The sequence below is a fragment of the Centropristis striata genome, chromosome 8 (assembly GCF_030273125.1).
Source record: "Centropristis striata isolate RG_2023a ecotype Rhode Island chromosome 8, C.striata_1.0, whole genome shotgun sequence".
Lineage (NCBI taxonomy): Eukaryota > Metazoa > Chordata > Actinopteri > Perciformes > Serranidae > Centropristis > Centropristis striata.
Window position 1 is genome coordinate 25,464,372 of NC_081524.1, and position 21,817 is coordinate 25,486,188.

The 21,817-nt window shown below is 38.9% G+C and overlaps 2 protein-coding genes across 3 annotated transcripts; one reads left to right on the top strand and one right to left on the bottom strand.

Moving 5' to 3' along the window:
- Positions 1 to 203: 203 nt before the first annotated feature.
- On the bottom strand, positions 204 to 4,059 carry kiaa1143 (KIAA1143 ortholog). 2 transcript variants are annotated; one of them, XM_059340129.1, is made up of 4 exons: positions 3,871 to 4,059; positions 1,957 to 2,098; positions 1,469 to 1,729; positions 204 to 479 (listed from the first exon to the last, which is right to left on the bottom strand). In XM_059340129.1, the coding sequence occupies exons 1-3, from the start codon at positions 3,982 to 3,984 to the stop codon at positions 1,485 to 1,487; spliced, it is 501 nt and encodes a 166-aa protein (XP_059196112.1). In that variant the 5' UTR covers positions 3,985 to 4,059; the 3' UTR covers positions 204 to 479; positions 1,469 to 1,484. The 2 variants fall into 2 exon arrangements, with proteins under 2 accessions (XP_059196112.1, XP_059196111.1); XM_059340128.1 differs by lacking the exon at positions 204 to 479 and having other exon boundaries at positions 516 to 1,729.
- A 5,261-nt stretch (positions 4,060 to 9,320) lies between these two features.
- LOC131975595 (cytochrome b5 reductase 4) lies at positions 9,321 to 21,418 on the top strand. Its single transcript, XM_059338269.1, has 15 exons — positions 9,321 to 9,844; positions 10,281 to 10,434; positions 12,529 to 12,629; positions 13,442 to 13,526; positions 14,625 to 14,706; positions 14,808 to 14,865; positions 15,402 to 15,495; positions 16,175 to 16,207; positions 16,312 to 16,434; positions 16,834 to 16,974; positions 17,777 to 17,923; positions 18,538 to 18,682; positions 18,940 to 19,026; positions 19,630 to 19,791; positions 20,828 to 21,418. Exons 1-15 carry the CDS (start codon positions 9,761 to 9,763, stop codon positions 20,880 to 20,882), a joined length of 1,551 nt encoding a protein of 516 aa, XP_059194252.1. The 5' UTR covers positions 9,321 to 9,760; the 3' UTR covers positions 20,883 to 21,418.
- Positions 21,419 to 21,817: the final 399 nt, after the last annotated feature.

Below are 21,817 nucleotides of genomic sequence, written 5' to 3' on the forward strand. Positions count from 1 at the left end.
GTGGTCATTTTGATAAATAAAGTCATTTTGATTTGATTTTTCTAGTTTGATCCCTCCATTTGGTAATGCTGTCGACTTAATCTCTTCTGGTCATTGTCAAGTCACTACTCCAACCTGAGCTGAACTCATTGTATGGTGCAAATGTAACCCAGCAGCATGTGCGCACACACACACACAACAATGACTTTACCATACAGTATGTACAGTTGATTTTGATGTTTTATTTTTAAAATATTAGCCACAACTTTTATTTAAAATTACACACAATAAAAACATCCACATTAAAACAAAAATCATACAGTTGCATTGACAAGAATGCAGGGTTTCTGGGGCGACCCGGTGGATCACTGGTAGAGCACATACCACTAAAGCTGAGTCCTTGCCGTGGCAGACCTGGGTTTGAATGTGGCCCGAGGTCCCTTTGCTGCATGTCTTCCCCCCTCTCTCTCCCCTTCCATTCTCTCTGTCACTAAATAAAGCTGAAAAATGCAACAACAGTGTCTTAAAAAAAAGGATGCATGGCTTCTACACGTTTTACAGCTCCTTTGTTGAAGCTGAAAAGATATTACTATTAAATACATTATGACACCACAAAGAGACACAATTAAACATTTTTTACCCCCTTTTAATTTAATTTTCAAACGGAAGATTATTGCAAGTAATTGGTGATTGCAGACTGGTTCGTGTAAAATTAGGTAAACTCAAAGTGAATATTACTACACCTTTTTCAGCAAAGATGAGTTAGCACGGGCCATTTCTGGAAAACCTGATGTTGCACTCATCTGACATTTAAAAGTCACTCACAATAAAGGCAACCTCCCTGTGTGCTCCCTTTGTATTGATTTGTATACAGACAGAGCTTATTAATACAATGCTATTCCTAAAACTTAATGTTGTTTTTTAAATTTGCATAGCCTGTGTCATTGTTATAGCTGTTACTAGTAAACATGGTCCATTTTAATAAAACTGAGTAATTTCAAATATATAACTAGTGTTAGGTACAAAATGCATTTTTGGAAATGCTTGGTATGATATTTGTTTGATATTATGTACGGTACAAAAACAGGCCTGTTGGCTAATTAAAAAGGGGGAAAAAATTGTTTTCTTTAAATGTGCCAAGTGCAGATGGAAGTCACCCCTACTGCGCTCCTTTAATGCAATACTGGAGCTGAAAAAACAGGGTAATCAAGATGTTCAATCTGGTAAATTGTTATTCAAGAGCATATAATCTTTGCAAGTTTACTTTTAAATTGTACAAAAATGAACAAAACAGTTGTCAGTAACATCAAGAATAAACTATATGTAGTCAGTGGGCTTTGACTTGCAGAAACACTAGCACTGTCCTTTAATACCTGCGAAGAATGTGTCTGTGAATTAATTACCCATGTTCCTATTTGTCAATTTTATGATACATTTTGCTTTCACTTTCCAATGTCATATTTCTTTCATAGATGTGAGTGGGTCTTACATGTCATCAGTAACATTTAATCCTCGTCTTCCTCCTCATCCCCTCCAAACGACAGAAGGCTGTTATTTTTTACTTTCTTTCCAGACTTCATCTCCTTTTCCTTTTTCTTCTCCTCCTCCTCCTCCTCCTCCTCTTGCTGCTCTCCTCTATCACTCTTCTTCTTTTTGCTAGAGGAGGCAGTGATGCCCTGGAATTTGTCTGAGGAGGAGCGCTTGGCTGGTTTCTTGAACAGGATTTTACCATCAGGTACAGGTTCATCATCTATTGACAAGATGGATAGGTATGATTAATCAAAGCACACTTTTTTTTGCAAAGCTTGTGTAAAGGCAGTGGTTTTTATTTTAGCAAAATTGAGCAAAAACAATCTCATCGAACCTGTCACTGCTGATGTGATTACAACATTTTCCTGGCTGCACCATTTGGCATGTCAAGTAAAACATAGAGGCCCTCTTGACATAAAAATCCAATTAATGCTCATCCAGTCTTACCTTTCTCTTCGCCACGTATTTGGTTCTTGATCTTCTTGGCGTCCTCTGCAGTGAGGTCTCCTCCTTTCAGAACCACAACTTGAGGTAACTCATCTTCTCGATCACTCCCGCTGTCATCATCCAGTGTTGGCATCATCTGGCGCTTAGAGGGGGATTTGAAACACAGACATGGGGTTATAGACTCTATCCCAAATCGGACACACCTGCAATGACGCACTTTTCACGGTCATTTCGAATAAGATCGCCACCACCAGTGTAGGTATAATTGATTTAAACATATTTAACAATCTACGTGTGAAATTTCATTTATGTATATGGAGATTTACATGTCTAATTACAATATGAAAGTAACTCTGATGAGACAAAGCAGTAATCTTTATATTTACTGTACTGTATTTTATTGAGAAGGACAGAAGTATGGTCCAGGTGTGTTGATAACGGTGATATTTATTTGGCTTACCCAGAAACATCAAATTTCCCCCAAAAACTCAACAGCCCCCATTGTTTTACAGAGAGGAGATCCAAGTTGGGGTGAAGTTACGCACGGCTGATTTACCGGTGTTACAGTTTAACTGGTGACAGGTTTAACTGGTGACAGGTAGGGCAGCAGTTAAAAACAAAAAAATAATACGTGGCTGCTGTTTTTATCTAGTTATTTTATTACGAAGTAAAATGTTATCTCTGAAGTATTCATAAAAGTCTACATATAAAGGTTAAGTGTGTTTTAAACCACAGATTCATTTGGCGGAAAGTCATCAGTTAACTTGGTCACCAGTTGAACCACAACACCGGCGTTATGTCCTTACTGGTTTCCACACTAACTGGTTGCCATACTCGTGTGCAGCTGTGTTTTGCCTCAGTTAGCAGATTCGTCACATATTTATTTAACATTTAACTGGTGATTTCCAGGTCACATCTCCTATCTACTGTGGATATTATTGTTTTTGTGCATCACCAGCCACCTATACATAAAAAGAAAGCATGAAAATATAATGTTTGCAAGTTCGGTTAGAGTTGGATACCAATTCACTGCGACCCACTTTAATTGTTCATGATGAACCATCACCTCTACAGTCATGGAAAAAAAATATTAGACCACCCTTGTTTTCTTCCATTTCTTGTTCAGTTTAGTGCCTGGCACAAATAAAGGTACATTTGTTTGGACAAATATAACGATAACAACAAAAATAGCTCATAAAAGTTAAATTGAAGAACTGATATCAGGACATTTTCCATGTTTTTATTGATTATAACCAAAATCATTATCAAGAAAATCATGTTAAATGTCTTAAATTAAACTCTTATCAGCTATTTTTGTTGTTATCATTATATTTGTCCAAACAAATGGATCTTTAGTTGTACCAGGCATTAAAATGAACAAGAAAGCAGGGAGAAAACAAGGGTGGTCTATTAATTATTCCCATGACTGTCTATGTTTATTAAATATGTGACGAATCTGCTAAATGAGGCAGAAAACAGCTACACACACCAGTACGGGAAGCAGTTAGTGTGGAAACCAGTAAGGACATAACACCGGCGGTAGCGTCCTTTTGCCTACTCTGGAAAACCCGAGCCTAACGTACACGGTTAAAACAATATACAGCCTGAAAGATAAGAAGTTAGACTTTAACTTCACAATATTTAATTAATTGAAAGCATAACATGAACATTTATATTAGTAGTTAATGTGAAATTTTGATAGAATCTTAGCCGAACGGTGTCCGACTTGGGATACAGTTAAGCTATTAACGTTAATCAGCAGACTGTCACAAAACCCCAATAAAATGCAACATAAGGCTGGTAAAAGACAAAGCCAGAGCCAAGATTTCACTCATGGAAGTCAACGTTGATCGGAGTCTGTGTGTTAGGTTAACGCAATGTTAAATGATCATCAAAGGCACCACATAACGTTACCTTAGTATCAACAGTCACTCCTTCTTTATAACCAACATCATTTTTAAACTTCTTCAGAAAGGACGGCTCCGCTGGTTTCACCCACGACACGCCACTGGCTTTGTTTTTGTTCATTGTAAAGGAGTAAAAACATACAGGCCTAACAACAGATGAGTCCAAATCGTTTTCTTCTTATTTTACCGCGGTTGGCAGTTTATTTGGTGCATTGTCGCCACCTACTGCTCCGGAGTGTGGATGGATCAGACAGTAGATAGATATGAGAAAGGCTCGATCGAAGTCTTAAAATCTATACATTTATGAGAAAAATGTGGGCAACCAGATCATCACTTACTATTAACTAATTTTGATCGTTTTTTTAAAGGTATATACTTAGGGGCTATTCCGAGTCTTAATTTAGCCTTTAATGTACATATTTTCGGGAAAACCTGAGCACCCAGGAGAAAACCCTACATGAGATTGTTACTTAACTTACTATTAACTCATTTTGATCAACATTTTTTTAAGATATATACTTAGGGGCTATAAAGAGTGTTAAATTAGCCTAAAATGTATATATTACGGGAAAACCTGAGCACCCAGGAGAAAACCCTACATGAGATTGTGACTTACTATTAACTCATTTTGATCGTTTTTTTTAAAAGATATATACTTATGGGCTATTCAGAGTGTTAAATTAGCCTTTTTATGTGCATCTTTGTTGTTATACATTCTAAGAAGACATTGTAAAGCATCTCTCTGATATTATTCCAAAAAAAGCGTAAACTTGACAGTTAAGCCGTTGAGTCCAGATTTACCGTTAGACATCTGCCGAACTGCTAACTCCATCCATCCATTCTCGTCCGCTTATCCGGGCCGGGTCGCGGGGGCAGCAGGCTAAGCAGGGCATTCCAGGCACCCCTCTCCCCAGCCACAACATCCAGCTCCTCCTGGGGGACCCCGAGGCGTTCCCAGGCCAGGCGAGAGATATAATCCCTCCACCGTGTTCTGGGTCTTCCCCGGGGCCTCCTACCAGTTGGACGTGCCCGGAACACCTCTAACGGGAGGCGCCCGGGAGGATCCTTACCAGATGCCCAAACCACCTCAACTGGCTCCTTTCGACGCGAAGGAGCAGCGGCTCTACTCCGAGCTCCCTCCGGATGTCTGAGCTCCTCACCCTATCTCTAAGGCTGAGCCCAGCCACCCTACGGAGGAAGCTCATTTCGGCCGCTTGTACCCGCGATCTCATTCTTTCGGTCACTACCCAAAGCTCATGACCATAGGTGAGGGTTGGAACGAAGATGGACCGGTAAATCGAGAGCTTTGCCTTCAGGCTCAGCTCCTTCTTCACCACAACGGTCCGGTACAACGCCCGCATCACTGCTGACGCCGCACCAAACCGCCTGTCCATCTCACGTTCCGTTCTACCCTCACTCATGAACAAGACCCCGAGATACTTGAACTCCTTCGCTTGAGGCAGTACCTCTCTCCCCACCCAGAGGGGGCAGTCCACCGTTTTCCGGCAGAGAACCATGGCGTCAGACTTGGAGGTGCTGACTCTCATCCCAACCGCTTCACACTCGGCTGCAAACCGCCCCAGTGAGTGCTGGAGGTCTCGGCTTGATGAAGCCAAAAGAACCACATCATCTGCAAAAAGCAGAGATGCAATTCTGAGGTCACCAAACCGGATCCCTTCCTCCCCCCGGCTGCGCCTTGAGATCCTGTCCATGAAGACCACGAACAGAATCGGAGACAAGGGGCAACCCTGGCGGAGGCCAACACCCACCGGGAACGTGTTTGACGTTGTGCCGAGTATGTACTGCTCTCACTTTGGTTATATAGGGACCGGATAGCTCGTAGCAACGAGCCCGGTACCCCATACTCCCGCAGTACCCCCCACAAGACTCCCCGAGGGACACAGTCATAAGCCTTCTCCAAATCCACAAAACACATGTAGACTGGATGGGCAAACTCCCATGCCCCCTCCAGAAGTCTCGCAAGGGTACTGCTAACTCTTCAATTCTAAATTTATCCACCATGTGTTGCTTGAATTCCACATCCATCATCTTATCAAATCCCCTAATTTTATCTAAACACAGTTTTTTTCTGGGAAAAGTAAGATTTATACAATTTTCTATTTAAAAAAAAAAGGCTTTGGCTTTGGCTTTCAACATGAACACCATTAATATGCAACTTCAGAATATTTTTCTTTGTTTGTCTTTGTTTTTCCAGACTAAAGAAATTAGAATTACTTTCACCTTCTTCAATCCAACAAGCCCTTGAACATATTTAAATGCTCATTTGCTTTTTCCAAATATTATCTAATTCAGATTGCAGGTCATTCAATTTAACATGTTCTTCCAATGATGAATCAGCTTTACAACATGACATGTTAATATGACTAGTAATGTCTGTTTCTGCTTTTTTAATCTATGAGAATATTTTCTTTTTTAAATTGCGAACTAACTTGATTTTTTGATTGGATTTAGAACAACTCCCATTTGCTCAAAGTAGACATTTCCAATACAACAGTTTCTGCAGTCATTTGTTTAACTTCTTTGCAAAAATCTATATTTTCCAAGATTAACTAGTAGTCAATCCTTGAGCAATGGCCATTATTCAATGCATTAAAACTGGTCAATAGTGGGATTTTTCGTTCTCCAATGCAATCAAATTTACTTTTGTCTATCTAATTCAGCAATAGTTACATTATATTTATGACGGTCTGGTCATATAATGATGACATTACCAGGGAACCTGTTGAACAAAATCATTATGAGTCTTTACTAGGTGAACATGGACCTTTATTTTGAAGTCAGAGAGCCTCTGTCCTTGAATCCTCTAAGCAGATTAGTCTTTCAAAAGAAAAGCCCTCTGCTGAACGTCCAAGGCACACTGTATTACACTGTAGAGATACAATGACGAAGCTGCTTGAGACACCATGTTTTCACAATGTCGGATGAAAACAAGCTGGATTCAGAAGAGGATAGTGATGATGACAATGAGAGGGAATCAAGCACAGGACCAAATGCTTCATCTTTCACCACTATATTCAATAGTTTACTTTCAGGTGGGTTGTTTGTATTTTTCTTGTCAGTTTGAATTTGACGCATAGAGTAATTCACTTCATTAAGACTGTGCACCATGGGTTAGCAAGCCATAGATAGGTTGATAAAACATTATATATTATAAACATGCATATATCTATGGAGCAGGCATTCATAATACACTAATGGAGCTGGGAAATGGCACATCGGAAAGTACCGTAGTCATTATTAACATTATTACACATTTACTCCTGTTGGCATGTCAAAAATATCTGCGTAATAAAAAAAGAACATATATCTAAAGAACCCACATTATTTTCTGGTTCCAGAGGCCTTTGCCAATGCTGGCTTCATCAGAAATGTATGCTAAGGTCAGAATATAGGAAGTGGGAGTTTGTTTCTGGCGGATTGCAATCAGCAGTACCATGAGTGTGGAATGGGTGAATGTTGGGAGGAGAAGGATATGGAGCGGTGTCCAGCAACAAACAAATTAAGAAGGAAAAGACAGGATAGGATAGAAAGAAACAAACTGTGGTCCTAGCTGCCTTGAGAACATTAACAAGCTCCTCCTGCGTAGTTCTGGGCTGATTCCTCACCAGACTGCTGGTTATTTTGTGTTTCTTCTAATTTGAATATTCACACCAACAGTCGTCTCCTCCGATATTTTTCTGCATTCACGTTCCCCTCTCTCAAGCCTTCCAGGGCCTGCTGCTGAGGAGCATTCCCAGAGCATGATACTGCCACCACCATGCTTCACAGTGGAGATGGTGCATTTGTGGTGATGTGCAGTGTTTGGTATTTGCCAGACATAGCGTCCAGTCTGAAGGCCAGAAAGCTAATTTTTTGTCTTATCAGACCAAAGAAACTTCTTCCAATTGATGTTGGAGAATACTGTGTCAAGGAAATTAATGTTTAGTTCCCCTACTTCACTAAGTAATATTCCTCCATGGCTATTTCCCCCATGCATTTTAATATAATGGAACTAAGGAATAGCATAGCAGAGGATAGCATATAAGGACAGCATGCAAACCAGTACATAAGGAATAATTTTTAGAATTACTTACAGATGGCGACTTTGAGTATCTTTAAAAGTGCTATATAAATCAGATTAATGCACACTTATTATCATTAGATATACAATGATGGCTCAGAAGATCAAAATGACCATGTGGGAACAGGAGTATACATTTCCCTATTCCAAATTCACATGGGATATAGAATCACAGATAAACTAGCAGTTTATACAGCAGAAATTATGGTGGTGATTGTTGGACTTCAGTGTGCTGCAAGACTTTACAGCATGCAGACCATGAAATCAATCGGAGACGATATTCTATTTGAAATGTTCCCATGCTTGTTTAGAATACAGAGAATGGGGATATGTGAAGAATTTTCTTGGGTAACTGTTCATGTGGATGAGAGGGTAATGGAATTTCTTAGAGAATGGCTAAAAATCCACTAAAATGAATAGCATACTGGGCATACAATTTAGAAAAGGAGAAGGCAAAGCAATAACCAAAACAAAAATAAGGGACATTTGGCAGAAAAAGTGAGATAATGATAGTAAGAGCACATACAGTGAGTGGAATAAATATAAGAGAAGAGGCAGTATATCCAGATTAAGGTTTGATCAAACCACAAAGAAAAACATTGTTTATTTTGGATAAAATATGTGAGCATTTCAATATTATAGAAAACTTTGAACACGCATTATTGCACTGTGTCTAATACAACGAAGAAAGGGAACAGTTACAGCAAAGGGTAAAAGAGGTTAGACAACAATGGAATTAAGAAGGATTAATAGGAACAGGTGGTGATAAGGTGTGAGAAACACGGAGAGGGGTAATATACTTTTTAAACTCGAACCTGTTTGATTTAATATAAACATCTCTCTTTCTGGTTTCTTTCTATTACTTTATTTATGGATTTAATTGTAACCTTATTTTATTCTGTTTTTGAAATAATGTAAATCTGGTCCTGTTCTACATACTCCGGTAGCGTAGGTGGTGGTAAACACCTTAAAGTTGGGATTGCAATCCGCCAGAAAACTCAAAGAAAAAGAAGGCAAAAAAGAGGAACATGTGTTCGATTTTTTTTTTTTTTTTTTTTTTTTTAAACTTTATTAAAGCAACATGGTGCAATACAAGACAATACACCAACAAATCGCCGTCAGGGGGTTTCAACAATACAGAGGCAAGCTTTCATACAAAAACATTGTAAAGTGTACATAAATTCTAAGTTTTTATAGCTTTCATGTTGGTAGATTTCTTAATAGACTTAATATATTCTTTGGTTTCATTTTCAAAGACAAGAAAGATTTTTGAATGCTTTTTGATTAACGTAACGAGATTTATGGATATGCTATGCGATGCTGTGGACATTAGAGGGCAGCAGAGGTCCGTCGCAGCTTTACGACACCATTTGTTGACATCGACGTCACATTGTGCGACAGCTAGAGTTAATCTGTAGTCTTTTCAGGGTGATTGAATCGCGAAGGCAGGAATTCGCTCGCAATCCATCACTAGATGGCGAGCAACTAATGAATACGCTTGTTAATTATTTGAGTAATACGGCAAATATTAACTTTATAGTCGATATTTAATTTGACGATATATATGTTGCTGTTATTGGCTTAGTAAGGTAGTGTTAAAGGTAATGCCTTCTTAGCTTAGCCCTTTAGCTTAGCTGCATTGCTCAACGCTGTTTAAACAAGGATGTGTCACAACAAGAGAGGAACTTGCAGCAACAACATCATACAGCCAGTGTGACTAAGTTACCAAAGTGTCCTGTATGTGCCATTTTGGTAAACTGCCGTTGGTTAATTAGGTTTTCTTCGGAACTGGGGCTGCCTCCGAAGCGTTGGCAGCATGTTGAACATCCCGACCCAGTCGTTCCCTGCGGCGTGTTCCCAGCAGCGGGTCGGTCCGTCCGGACAGTCCGGGAGGAACAAGGTAACACTAACCAGAACTGGTTATGATCTCTAGCCAACCTTTTCCCAAACTTTCAAGTTGTCCTCGAGTGACAGAAACACGCAACCTCATACATAGCGTCACACTAAAATAATCGCCTAAGTCATTTTTGTCTCTTTTTTTTTTCCTTTCTACTCATGACGCCGGTCACCTATGGTAAAATCGCCTACATCCTCAGTTGATTAGATCATGTGATTTTACCCCTTTAAGATAATCACTCTAATTTGCCACATTCAATCAATAAATGTGATATGTTACTCTTTTGGTGAAGTTTTTTGTGTTTCCTGCAAAACTTGAAAAAATGAGTTAGGCGATTATTTTAACAGTGTGACGATAGTGAAAATCGTGTCTAGGTTAGCTGGCTAAATATTAAAAAGCAGGTTGGTTATCTTCTGTTACTCTGTCCTTGCATAATTAGGTGGCCTTGAAGCCTGGTCACAGTCTTATGGACTGGATTCGGTTTTCCAAGAGTGGAAAAGATCTGACAGGACTCAGAGGGCGCCTGATTGAAGTTACCCAGGAAGAGTTGCAGAAACACAATACAAGAGGTGACTGCTGGACCTGCATACGAGGTGAGTCTGCATGGTAGCTGTAGTATTCAGCAGGTAGGATAAAACTTGTCAGTGTGATGACCACAAGATCAAAGAAGTGAACCTTCACAGAATTAAATTAACGTCCTGGTGCAGCACTTTTGAAATAAAATTCTACTTGGAGACAAACTAATTTATTTGGCCAATAAAATCTGAAGTTGCTTCTGTGGTATGCCAGTTTAATGGCAGTGTCTGAGATAACCAGTGTTCGAGCCTACAAATGGCTTTTGTATTAGATACAAAGTATTAAATACATTTCATTAAGTATGTTCAATATTTTCCCCCTGTGTCATTTCACATTATTACACATAAATTAATTTCTGAACATATTTGTTTTGGTTTCTTTGTATGTATGGATTACTTGGGCTGTTACCAACATCTGGTCAAAATCTTATTTCAATAGCACCTTTTAGAAATATCTTTACTGAGGAAAATGGTTATGTGTTTAATACTCATTTTACCTGCTGTAAATGAATGGGAATATATATCCCACCTATATTAGCTCACACAGACCTAAATACATACTCTACATACTATATATACATATTATACACACATACTATACATAATGTACACACATTCTACACATGCTATATATACTGTACACACATGCATGATTCACACACATTCAATGCATACAATACAGACTTCACACATACTAAACATACGATACAGACTACACATATGAGACATACTGTACACACATTATATATACTGTACATACTTAGTACACACTATGCATAATGTACACGCATACTGCACATACTGTACACACATTCTACATACCGTACATACATACCATACATTCTGTACACACATAATACATACAATAGATATGTACGGACATTATACTGTACACTCATTCTGTACTGTACACACACTCGACACGTACTATACATAATGTACAAACATACTGTGTGCATACAGACTCCACATACTGTGCACACATAATGCATGTATTATACATACTTTACACATACTACACATACCAAATTATTGGTATTTATCAACTTTTACAATTATATTCTTACTAATTAGACCCCTTCCTTCCTTTCCACTACAACTTTTACTTCAGCTTTTAGCATCCACACGCGTTTTCTGCAGGAAATGTAATTTCTAGTAATTCTTCGTCTTCCGGGTGATTTCCATAAAAATTGCCAAAATTTGCTAAAATTCAGCAACTCCAACCAACTGTCCCATAGACACTAATGTTCATTGTGACCAGGAATACTTTTTCCACCTCTGTTGGTAACCAAGCTGGCGCTTGCATTAGCTGACCCAATCCATTTTGTGCATGTACCAATTGCAACAAAACAGTAAGACTGCGTTCTATCCAGTCCAATGGCCAGCACTTGGCAACACCATGTGTTGCAAGAAGAACTCCTTCTGTATGTAAGTCCATAGAAATATGATCCTGCCTCTCACTGGATGTATTACCTCAATCAACATTCTCACAATGAGTTTATGGTCTCAGTCATTTATTTCAATAATCATCATATTACTTCAACATAGCATGATGCTCATTTTGTAAATGATGGTCCCATTGAGAGTTAAATAGAGGATAAAGTAGGTTATGCTTTAGGGCGGAGCTACCGTATGATTGACAGGTCAATACCACAGTGCACTGCATGTTTTTGTCTTAGAACTTTTACCCTTTCACAGTGTCACATTGTTCACTATTTCACCATGCTAATCTAGCCAGCGCTAACGTTAGCAGATGATGAATCATTGCAGTGGCACAGTTTTGCCACAGTTGGGTTTTTTTTACAATAAGGAGACATCAATACGACAAACATTTTTATATTTATTTGTTGATATTGTCATATTGCCTTATTGAAATCAACACTGTTTTGTCCACAGGGCTTGGCCTTACTGTAAATACAAATCAAACCCTAAATTGACAGTTATGTAGTGTGTGGTATATGGTAAGGTGTGTGTGTGGTTATATTCTGATACAAAGAACACATTGTGTGTGTGTCTGTGAGTCTGTGAGTCTGTGCGCGTGCGCATCATTTTCTCTCAGCATGGACACGGGAATGTAATGTACATAAAGCTGTTTTTTGTGTATGTTTTCAGGGATGGTTTACAATGTGACCCCCTACATGGATTACCACCCTGGTGGAGAAGAGGAGCTGATGAAGGCAGCTGGGATAGATGGCACTGAACTGTTTGACCAGGTATGGGAAGGGATGCAGAAATATCATCTTTCATTGTCATGTTCATTTTTAAACTTTAAAGCTTCAGGTACAAATGGTAAACGTTGCAGTCTTGCATTTTCTAGGTATTAAAGTCACAATAAAATTTATTTTTCAAGCAGTTTTGTTAACATTGTATAATACATTTAAGTGTCAGGCTGGCAAAGTTTTTCTAACTGATAAATTGGATAAATTAAACTGATTACGGTATTCTTATCTAATAATACCGGTTCCCTGCTTGCTTTTTGTATCTCATTGAGGCCAAACAAAAGGACGTCCAGTCAAGCTGTGAATATAAGTTTTCCTGGAAACAAAACAGAGAGGACCTTCAAAGAGATTTTCCATTGACACTTTGTCCGTGCAGCAATGTTAAGCTGATTTGGGTTTCCAGTACCAGTTTTGCTGCACTGAGTTGTGCGAAGCGATTACAAGCAGAAACAACCACTGTGAGATTACATTAAGAGCTGCAGAAAACAAACTCACAAACTTATTTATCTGACTGAAAATCACTTGCAGCAAACGTTGTCAGTGTAAGATAAGTAGATCATCCATCAGTTAAAGACGCCTTCAAGAGCCCTCTTGTAATAGAGACGCTGATGTGCAGAGCCGAGCCGAGCCGAGCCGAACCAACACATGTATAAAGGGGTTTAGGAGGACTGGAACATATTTTTGTCTTGGCTACCTTGTAAGAGGTGCAAGGTTTAATGTAGTTCTGTAAGCTCTTTAATGTTAATATGGGTGAACGGATGGGTCTACATATGTTGCTATGGTAACAAGCATGTTCTTGTGTGTAGGTACATCGCTGGGTGAACTATGAATCGATGTTAAAAGAGTGCCTTGTGGGAAGGATGGCCATGAAGACCACCACGGCAATCAAAGGTATAAACTCACCCACAAACACACACATACAGTATTTTCTGCAGCAGTGCAGCAGACACAGACCTGCCTGTGCAGTTATATAATAGGATTTGCAGCGTCTGTGGACCAACTGTGGACAGGATGCAAATGTGTCTCATGCATATGTACATGAAGAATTGTTTACTGCATAAATAAATGACCAATCAGTTCAAAATAAAAGGCCAACAACAATGTAAGGTATTTCTTTGGATATGACTATACTTAAGTATACTACACTTTTTCAGTAATAAAGCAAAGGCTGCTTGAAATAAACAGAGTTTATTTAGAAAGAAGTAGGATAATATTCATTCATTCATTATCCTTAAACGCTTATCCACACACGGGTCGTGGGGCTTGGATCCTATCCCAGCTGACACTGGGTCAGAGGCGGGTACAGCTTGGACAAGTCGCCAGACTATCACAGGGCTGACACATAGAGACAGACAATCACGCTCTCATACACACCTATGGCCAATTTAGAATCACCAATTAAAGTACCCGGTGAGTTCCTGACACAGGGAGAACATGCAAACTCCACACAGCAGAACTGCAAGCCAAATTATTATGAAAATACAATTTCGACGAAACAAAATTGATCACAAATCAATGTTAGACAAGTTTGGTGATTCATTTGCCAAGTGCGCGTAATAACGGGAAACAACTTAATGAGGTTGTTCCACATTATTAAGCAAGTCAAAGGTTTCATTCAATAGAGGGGGGGGTCTTTCTGCAGATGAAAAGCCTGAAATAGTGCAGTATCTTGCGAAAGGTATGAAAACACTGGATATTTCACGAAAAAATTAAGAGAGATCATCGCACTGTGAAAAAATTTGTGTCTGATTCAGAGAGCAGGCGGGTTTGTTCAGAAAAAGCCACTGATGAGTTGCTAACAGGTATTTAATGCTGCTGGTGCCCCTGGAGTCCCAAGAACTGCTCATGTGACTAGTGAGAGAGAAGGGATTTGAAAAACACAACGATATGTTCATCTCTAGCAAGTGTCTGCAACTTGATTTTCATTTAGTGGTAAAAGGAGTGAATAATCAGTGGCCGCCTTAAAATCTGTCTTGTTTTTCTTCTCAGCTATCATCCCTCCTACACCAGTGACTGGCCTCGCTCCACCTGTGTCAGTGGCTCCTGCCCCAAACAAAGACTCTCGGCCTCGGTATGAAAGAACATAGTATATCAAAAAACAACAGCTACAAAGTTTTACAGCTTTATACATAATCACTGACAATATTGTTACTGTATCTGTTGTTTGTGTAGGTACGACTGGTTCCAAACAGATGTGACTGTTCATCTGGTCGTTTATGCTAAAAGAAAGGTACTCACTCACCATACTAGAGAGGGAGGGAGAGGGAAAGGGAGATTTTCAGAGACATATTCCATTGGATTTGTAATAAGTTGTAATTAATTATCAGTGGGAGAGCAGAGCTCATTAGTGTAAAGGACAAATAAGAGAGGCGACAACACACAGGCAGCTGCCGTGTGCCAGTGTATGGCAGTGATCCATCACTGTAAAAGCATGAAGTAAGAAAAGAGTAACACTGTTTATTGACTACCCCTTTAATGTACAGCTTATTTTACATAACATAATCTACTTAATTAATGATCTCTCTTTATCTTCACTTTTGCAGGCGGGTTTAGTGAATGATGAATTGGGCTGCCTTTCTCTCTCTGTTCAAACAACGTTGATAAGATTTTTTATCTTCAAGTCTTTCAAGTCTATTTTAATAATGCAAGTTTGAAGCATTAGGTGACAATCTTAATGAATATTTTAAGCATGAAGTTACCAATTGACCAAAGAGGTGCCTGCATCAAAGGTTAGGATGTTTTGATGGAAATTGCTTTTTTTGTCAGATCCCCAGCTCTGGCTGTTCCATTGTTGACCTTGAGGCGGGTGTTCTACGACTGGAAGTGCTGCTGGGGAAAATGTCCTACATGATACACTTACGTGAGTAGAGATGTGGCTTTCAACATTTGAATGTGCTGTCTTCAGGATAACCATAAGTGAGGACACATTTTAATTGTTACAGAGAACTTACTGTGGTTGCGACAGACATGATGTGATTTAGCAGACTCAAGGCACAAGTATGTGTATTTCTGTATGTGTGAACTAGCACATTTCCTCAATTGATCAAAACGCTTGCTATTCAAGTGGCATTGTAAATGTGAAGTTGTCAGTGTTGTGTTGTGTGTCACATAGGAAATAGTCTTTGTCAAAGTCAACATCATAAGAATCTGCTAAAAAAAAAAGTCCTATAACAAAAACTACCGTTGCAAACGGTCTTTTTTATGTTCTGTTTTTTAATTGTTATTTACACTGTGTCCCAGAGGTGCTGATTACTGTCTTTTAGAGCTGCTGAGAGGGTGTGTGTGCTGTTGTAAGGATTTTGGCATCCATTTATTGAAATGAGGGCACGTCTGTTTCACTAGTTGTTTTACTGAAATCTAGCTGCAGAACCCAAACTTCATCTGAATGTTGCAGTTGCTTTCAAAGTATGGTATTAAACATGTTTCCGACACTGCCAAAATCAAACAGGATTTCTGTATAATTAGACATGAAAACACTGCACACAATATAAACAGATGATTTTGGTTGTAGAATCAGTGTCATTTTCATGCTTTTTCAGGTCTAGCTGATGAAGTTGAAGGACACGTTGAAGGTAAGACAACATCTTGATTCAATGAAAACAACAATTATAGACAGTATTTGCAAAATCTGTGTATTTCTCAAGTTCTGTTTCTTATGCTGTCATTTCTTCAACAGTCCACACTGCCTCCTTGGTGGGAAAGATCCAAGTCACCATACGCAAACAGGCCAAAGGAAAATGGTCAAGTCTTGGTCAACCACTGGAATTCCACAATACATTTTTACAAAAAAAAGACAGAGGTGAGAAAAAAAAAAACATTCCACCGTGTGTGTGTGTGTGTGTGTGTGTGTGTGTGTGTGTATACAAATAAACATTTTTGTTTGTCGTTTGTTAAAATAATAATAATAAAAACAAATATATATATATACATCTGTCTGTATCTTGAGCTGCTGTGACAACTAAAGTTCCCCTAAAGTCTTATTTGAATGTTAATGACATTGATTGTGTCGCATTAAATAATAACGTTGAGGTTCAGGAAGTGAAACTGTAGAATTGCATTAAAAGACCACCAAAATAATGAGCTTTTGTAGACTCGTCCTAACTCCTGCTTCGTCTCCTCATTCTACATCTGTTTTTTTAATCTTAGATATTTGCTTGCTTGATGGCTCATAATGATAAATATTGATCTCTTTCTACAGCACTCTACTATCGGGATTGTGTGTTGGTATCTAAAGCTGAGGTGAACCACAACACCCATATGTTCAGATTGCAACTTCCACGTGGGACTGTCATGCATGTGCCTGTTGGAAAACATGTCTACCTCAAAGCCTCCATTCAAGGTATGGTCCACTGAGTCAGTAGAAACATACACAGAAAGTCACATGACTGCTTCTTTCAACAGTCTGCCTTAAGGTCCATCTAGAGATATCTAACTATCCTGCCTCTCTGTTCTAGATCTGCCTCCAAATCATTTGACACTTACCTTATTGGGCTTACTACTTTACCACAAATGATAGTTTCAAACATAGAACTAATTTCCTTTATTAAGCTTATGTGTTTCATCTTCCCTGTGCACTGTGAGCTTCATAGAAAACAAAGTCTAACCTCTAACCAAATCATGTCAGGCTCTACATTTAGTAATTAACTGTATGAGAAAAAGCTGGGAAAGGTAAAAAGAAGAACATTCGATCTGATTCTTTAAGAACTGTGGTTCATTCATGTTCACCGGTAATACAAAAATGTCAGGGCACTTAAATGATAACTATTGTTTAACATGAAGGTATAATTTCATGTATGAGGTGGTGCTATTGCCTTTTCGAAATATTTTCATAGGCATTATTGAAAGGAGAACAGATGATTCATAACTTGAATAGCATTGTATGTGTTGTAATGGGATGTCCATTAGGTGGCACCACAGTGATAAATCTAAGAAGTCTTAAATATTAGGTAGAGAGTTCAGTGGGTAGAGGAGAATAACTCAGACATTAAATACCAAATGAGTACAGATTAATATCTTACTGAGACACCCTTAAAGCATCATTAACACAAAATTCAAATTGTTCTGAAAGACTTGTGTGTACTGAACTAGATAAGATACTTCATATGTAATATAAAAAGTTTTTTTTTTTTGTTCATATCCAGACACGGAGGTAGTGAGGCCTTACACTCCAGTAGATCAGAACCTGGCAGCCACCTCCAGCCACTCCTCACAGGAAGCAGACCTCTACCTCATGATCAAGGTTTACCCTGACGGAGTGCTCACCCCACATCTCAACAACCTGCATATCGGTAAGTCACATCCAGTGTGTGAGTGGGCAGTGAGGAAAGAAGAAAGACGATAATGTTGGAGAGAGAGACAAAGATTCAGATGTACATAGATGAAAGCACAGGTTAGCTCTACATCTTGATCAGTTTTACCATGCAATCTGTGTGCTGTTGGGTTTTGTTTAGTAAGGCAGCATTATGCCGTCACTCTATGCTGTGGCTCAGTTGGTAGAGCGGTTGCACACTTATCGAAATGTTGGTGGTTCGATCCCTGACCGTCGAAGTGTCCTTGGGCAAGATACTGAACTCCAAATTGCTCCTAATTCATCGGTGTATGAATGAATTCCTGATGGTGGCAGGTGGCACCATTTAGGTTAGCTGGCCACCAGTGTATGAATGTGTGTGTAAATGGGTGAATGAGTGCTGTTTTTAGTGTAAAAGCGCTTGAGCTCAAGGTGCACAAATGAACAAAGCACATCTGTTGTTTCCTACAGTGTTTGTGCTCTCTTGGATGTGTTTTCATCATTTATGTATTCACATCAACATCACTGTTACTCCAGACTTTCCTCTGTCTGCAATGTGTAATCCATTATATTCATTAATGTGTTTGTTCCCTTATATGCTTTTTTCCCTTCTAGGGGACTGTATATCTGTTAGTGGTCCAGAGGGAACCTTTAGCCTTCGCCCCCTTCGTGATGTCACATATCTCTACTTGCTGGCAGCAGGCACAGGGTTCACACCCATGGCTCGCCTCATCCAACTGGCCCTGCAGGACAGCATCAGGTGAGAACCATTAGAGGAAGATCATGAGACACAACACTTTGTCTAGAAACTGGAAAGTTTGATTGATTGATTTTGATCTAATGTCAATTTTGAGGCTTGTTTTTCAAAATAAAAGCCCCACTCATTGTTGTTCACCAGGAATGGAATGATTGTCCATCAGCATTTACTATCCACAGTAGAGTATTGACATAACAGGCATTGTGTGTTCATTTTTACTGATTTTTACTTGATAATCAACAACATTTTTGTGTCCTCAGAAAAATCAAGCTGCTCTTTTTTAACCGAAGAGAGGAGGACATTCTGTGGCGCTGTGAACTGGATGCACTGGCTGCTAATAGTGAGAGGTTGGTCACTTTCAATGATTGTTCTGATTTAAACCCCCCTTTGTGTGGATTTTAAGCAGATTTGCAGTCTTTACAAAGCTCTGTGTGAAAAATTGCCACAACTGCAGCATCAAATCAAGAAGGTCAAGGTGGTGGAGAGGAGCTACATAATATAAGAATGGTAGATATTTAAAGAATGACATCCAGGAATTAATTGGCTTGAGGAAACCATGCTGTAGAAGACTTTGACTGCATGAAAAAGCAGATATATCTTGTAAAATATAACAATGTGCTGAAATAGCAGAAATTCGCTCCATTGGGGAAAATTTGAGAAAAACAGTTCTTGGATATTGATCTTCAAATAGGCTACATTATACAATTTCTGTTTTGTATGCTGTTCCCAGGGACATTGGACATGGGCATTATGAAAGGATCTGAAGTTTAAAAATAGTTTTATATTAGAATATTTGATGTGTTCAAAGGGATAAACTGAGTTACAAACTGAGGGACATGTTGAGTTAAAGTCAATGTGCACTGTGCTTTTAAGCTTGAGACATCCACTTTTCTTCTGCTACATCTCATGTCTTTGTACATCTTCAGAAAGTGTTTCTATCTGTATTTCAGGTTTCAGGTGGAGTACATCCTCTCTGATCCCTGTAACAGCTGGACCGGCAGGAAGGGTCAGGTGGATGAGTCTGTGCTCAATAATTTCCTCAACAAGCCAGATGGGTCCAAATGCTATGTGTGTGTGTGCGGCCCCACTGCCTTTACAGAGCGAACAACAGGGTGTGTAATAATACCTTTATTATATAACGTTTACCTCACTGTCCCAAGGCTCTGAGAAAATAGTGCATTCAATTTAACTACAATGTAGGTCTTATTTTCAGTTATGATAACATTGCACTCTCAAATCCATAAGATCAGACAGGTTGTAAACAAACAGACAGCATCCCATTCAATCCTATCAAAGTAGTTCATGGACACATGCCATGGGTGAACCAAGAGAGCTAGATACTGCTCTGTCAAATCAGTGTTGCCAGTTTGTCCCAATGGCCAAACAAAACATTGCAATGAAAGAAATTCCCATGTGAAGTGCCAGTGTGGAATCTGGTATCCAGGTCTTAATACTACTACATAATACATTGATGGCGTATACACAGAAAAAAGAGCATGTGCACCATATGCAAGACTTCTATGGCCGAGGCGATTAACTTCCTGCTGTCTTCCCACACACATAATATGGATAAATATAATATAATCATTTAAATTACAGCTCTTTAAGATGATTGCTTTGGACCCAATAAGTCAAATTTTGATGGTCCCAAAATTTCATATTTTTAGTTTCTGACACTGTCAAAAATGTGTTCATCATAATACAGACTAACCTTTTATTATGATGTTTCATTTTTTTGGCAGTGTGCGTTATGAGGGGCCATAAAGGACATAATTCATGTCTTCCCTCTCACAAAAAATATCTCTCGCATTCACAGTTTAACCTCACATTCACAGTTTTACTTCTCACATTCACAATTTTACCTCACATACACAAAAAATACCTCTCACATACGCTTTTTTTTAGCGCTCAGAAATAAGTGAATGTGAGAGCTAAAAGTGAAACGTCCGGTCATCCATTAAAAATGGCAATGTTTTCAAAACCTTTAAAAAACTGAGCCTTTATTTTAACAGCAGTAGTATTATCTAGTATTGACTACATACATTTCAGAGTTTCACTGTTCTATTATGTTATCATCGTTGTATTGTTTTTCAGTGCACTAATGCAGTTTCTTTCCTTGTCCTCCTTTCCCGGTCGTTCATGCTTTAGGTTGTTGAAGCAGCAGGGCTTCAGTAAAGAGGAGATCCACGCCTTCCAGGGCTGATACCCAACTCCACCCTGCAAAGACTGTGTGTGTTTTTGTGTGTATGTCTTTGTGTCTGTGTGTGTGACAGACAGACTGAGAGCAAGAGGGAGAGATTTTTATTTATAAACTCGAGTTTGTGAGAAATGAATGGACATTGTATTTTCTATGCACCAAGGTGATGATGCTGACAGCAGGCAACGCCCCAGGCTTTGTTGAGCTGTAAGGACAATCACAAAATCCCGCTGCATTGAGATTCTTATGATTTCAGACTGTTTGGTCACTGCCTGGAATAAAGTTAATGGAGTTCATGAAAACGAGTTGAAACATTGTTAAGATTTGTAAAATAAAAGAAGTACAATATAATGAGACTGATGAGATGATATCTAAATTGATGGAGTTTATGCAATATTATATAGAAGTAGCATGAGCTCTGAAGTGTGTGCTGGAGGATCTTCTGAAGATTTGTATAGACCTTATTGTTCCAGTTACATGTATACAGTTGCAGGTGTTCTAAACTGCAGTGAAATAAAATGCATTATGGTGATATTTTTAAAGGTTTGTCTCCCATTCATTAATACTGGGGCAATTTTTCATTTTTTCTTCTGATTGGAGTCTTGACTCACCCAAGGTTTATTTTAAGTCATTGGCTTGAACTTTATAAATGATTTTGAGATGCACCTTACAGAGCGGTGGGACACAAAAGCATCACAGAGGCTTTACCAAATAAGTAGTGGTTCATAAATCTGTCTCCTGTGCCTTGTGTCTTCACTGCACTTTCCTGAATATATATATAAGTATGTAAGTCCGCACCATTATTCCTTTTTTTTGTCTCTTGATTTGGCTGAAGTCCACATTCACTCAAAATTGGTACATTTTGCACTGTTCAGCTGCAGGATATTAAACTGAATATGACTGTGTAGAATCCTTTTGAACTTCAGAGTGGCTGCTTCTGT

Coding starts and splice junctions, on each gene's coding strand:
- LOC131975595 (XM_059338269.1), top strand. CDS start 9,761: ATGTTGAACATCCCGACCCAGTCGTTCCCTGCGGCGTGTTCCCAGCAG. Junction 10,435..12,528: donor CTGCTGGACCTGCATACGAG/GTGAGTCTGCAT, acceptor GTATGTTTTCAG/GGATGGTTTACAATGTGACC. Junction 13,527..14,624: donor GACCACCACGGCAATCAAAG/GTATAAACTCAC, acceptor TTTTCTTCTCAG/CTATCATCCCTCCTACACCA.
- kiaa1143 (XM_059340129.1), bottom strand. CDS start 3,984: ATGAACAAAAACAAAGCCAGTGGCGTGTCGTGGGTGAAACCAGCGGAG. Junction 2,099..3,870: donor GAGTGACTGTTGATACTAAG/GTAACGTTATGT, acceptor TCCCCCTCTAAG/CGCCAGATGATGCCAACACT. Junction 1,730..1,956: donor AATACGTGGCGAAGAGAAAG/GTAAGACTGGAT, acceptor TCTTGTCAATAG/ATGATGAACCTGTACCTGAT.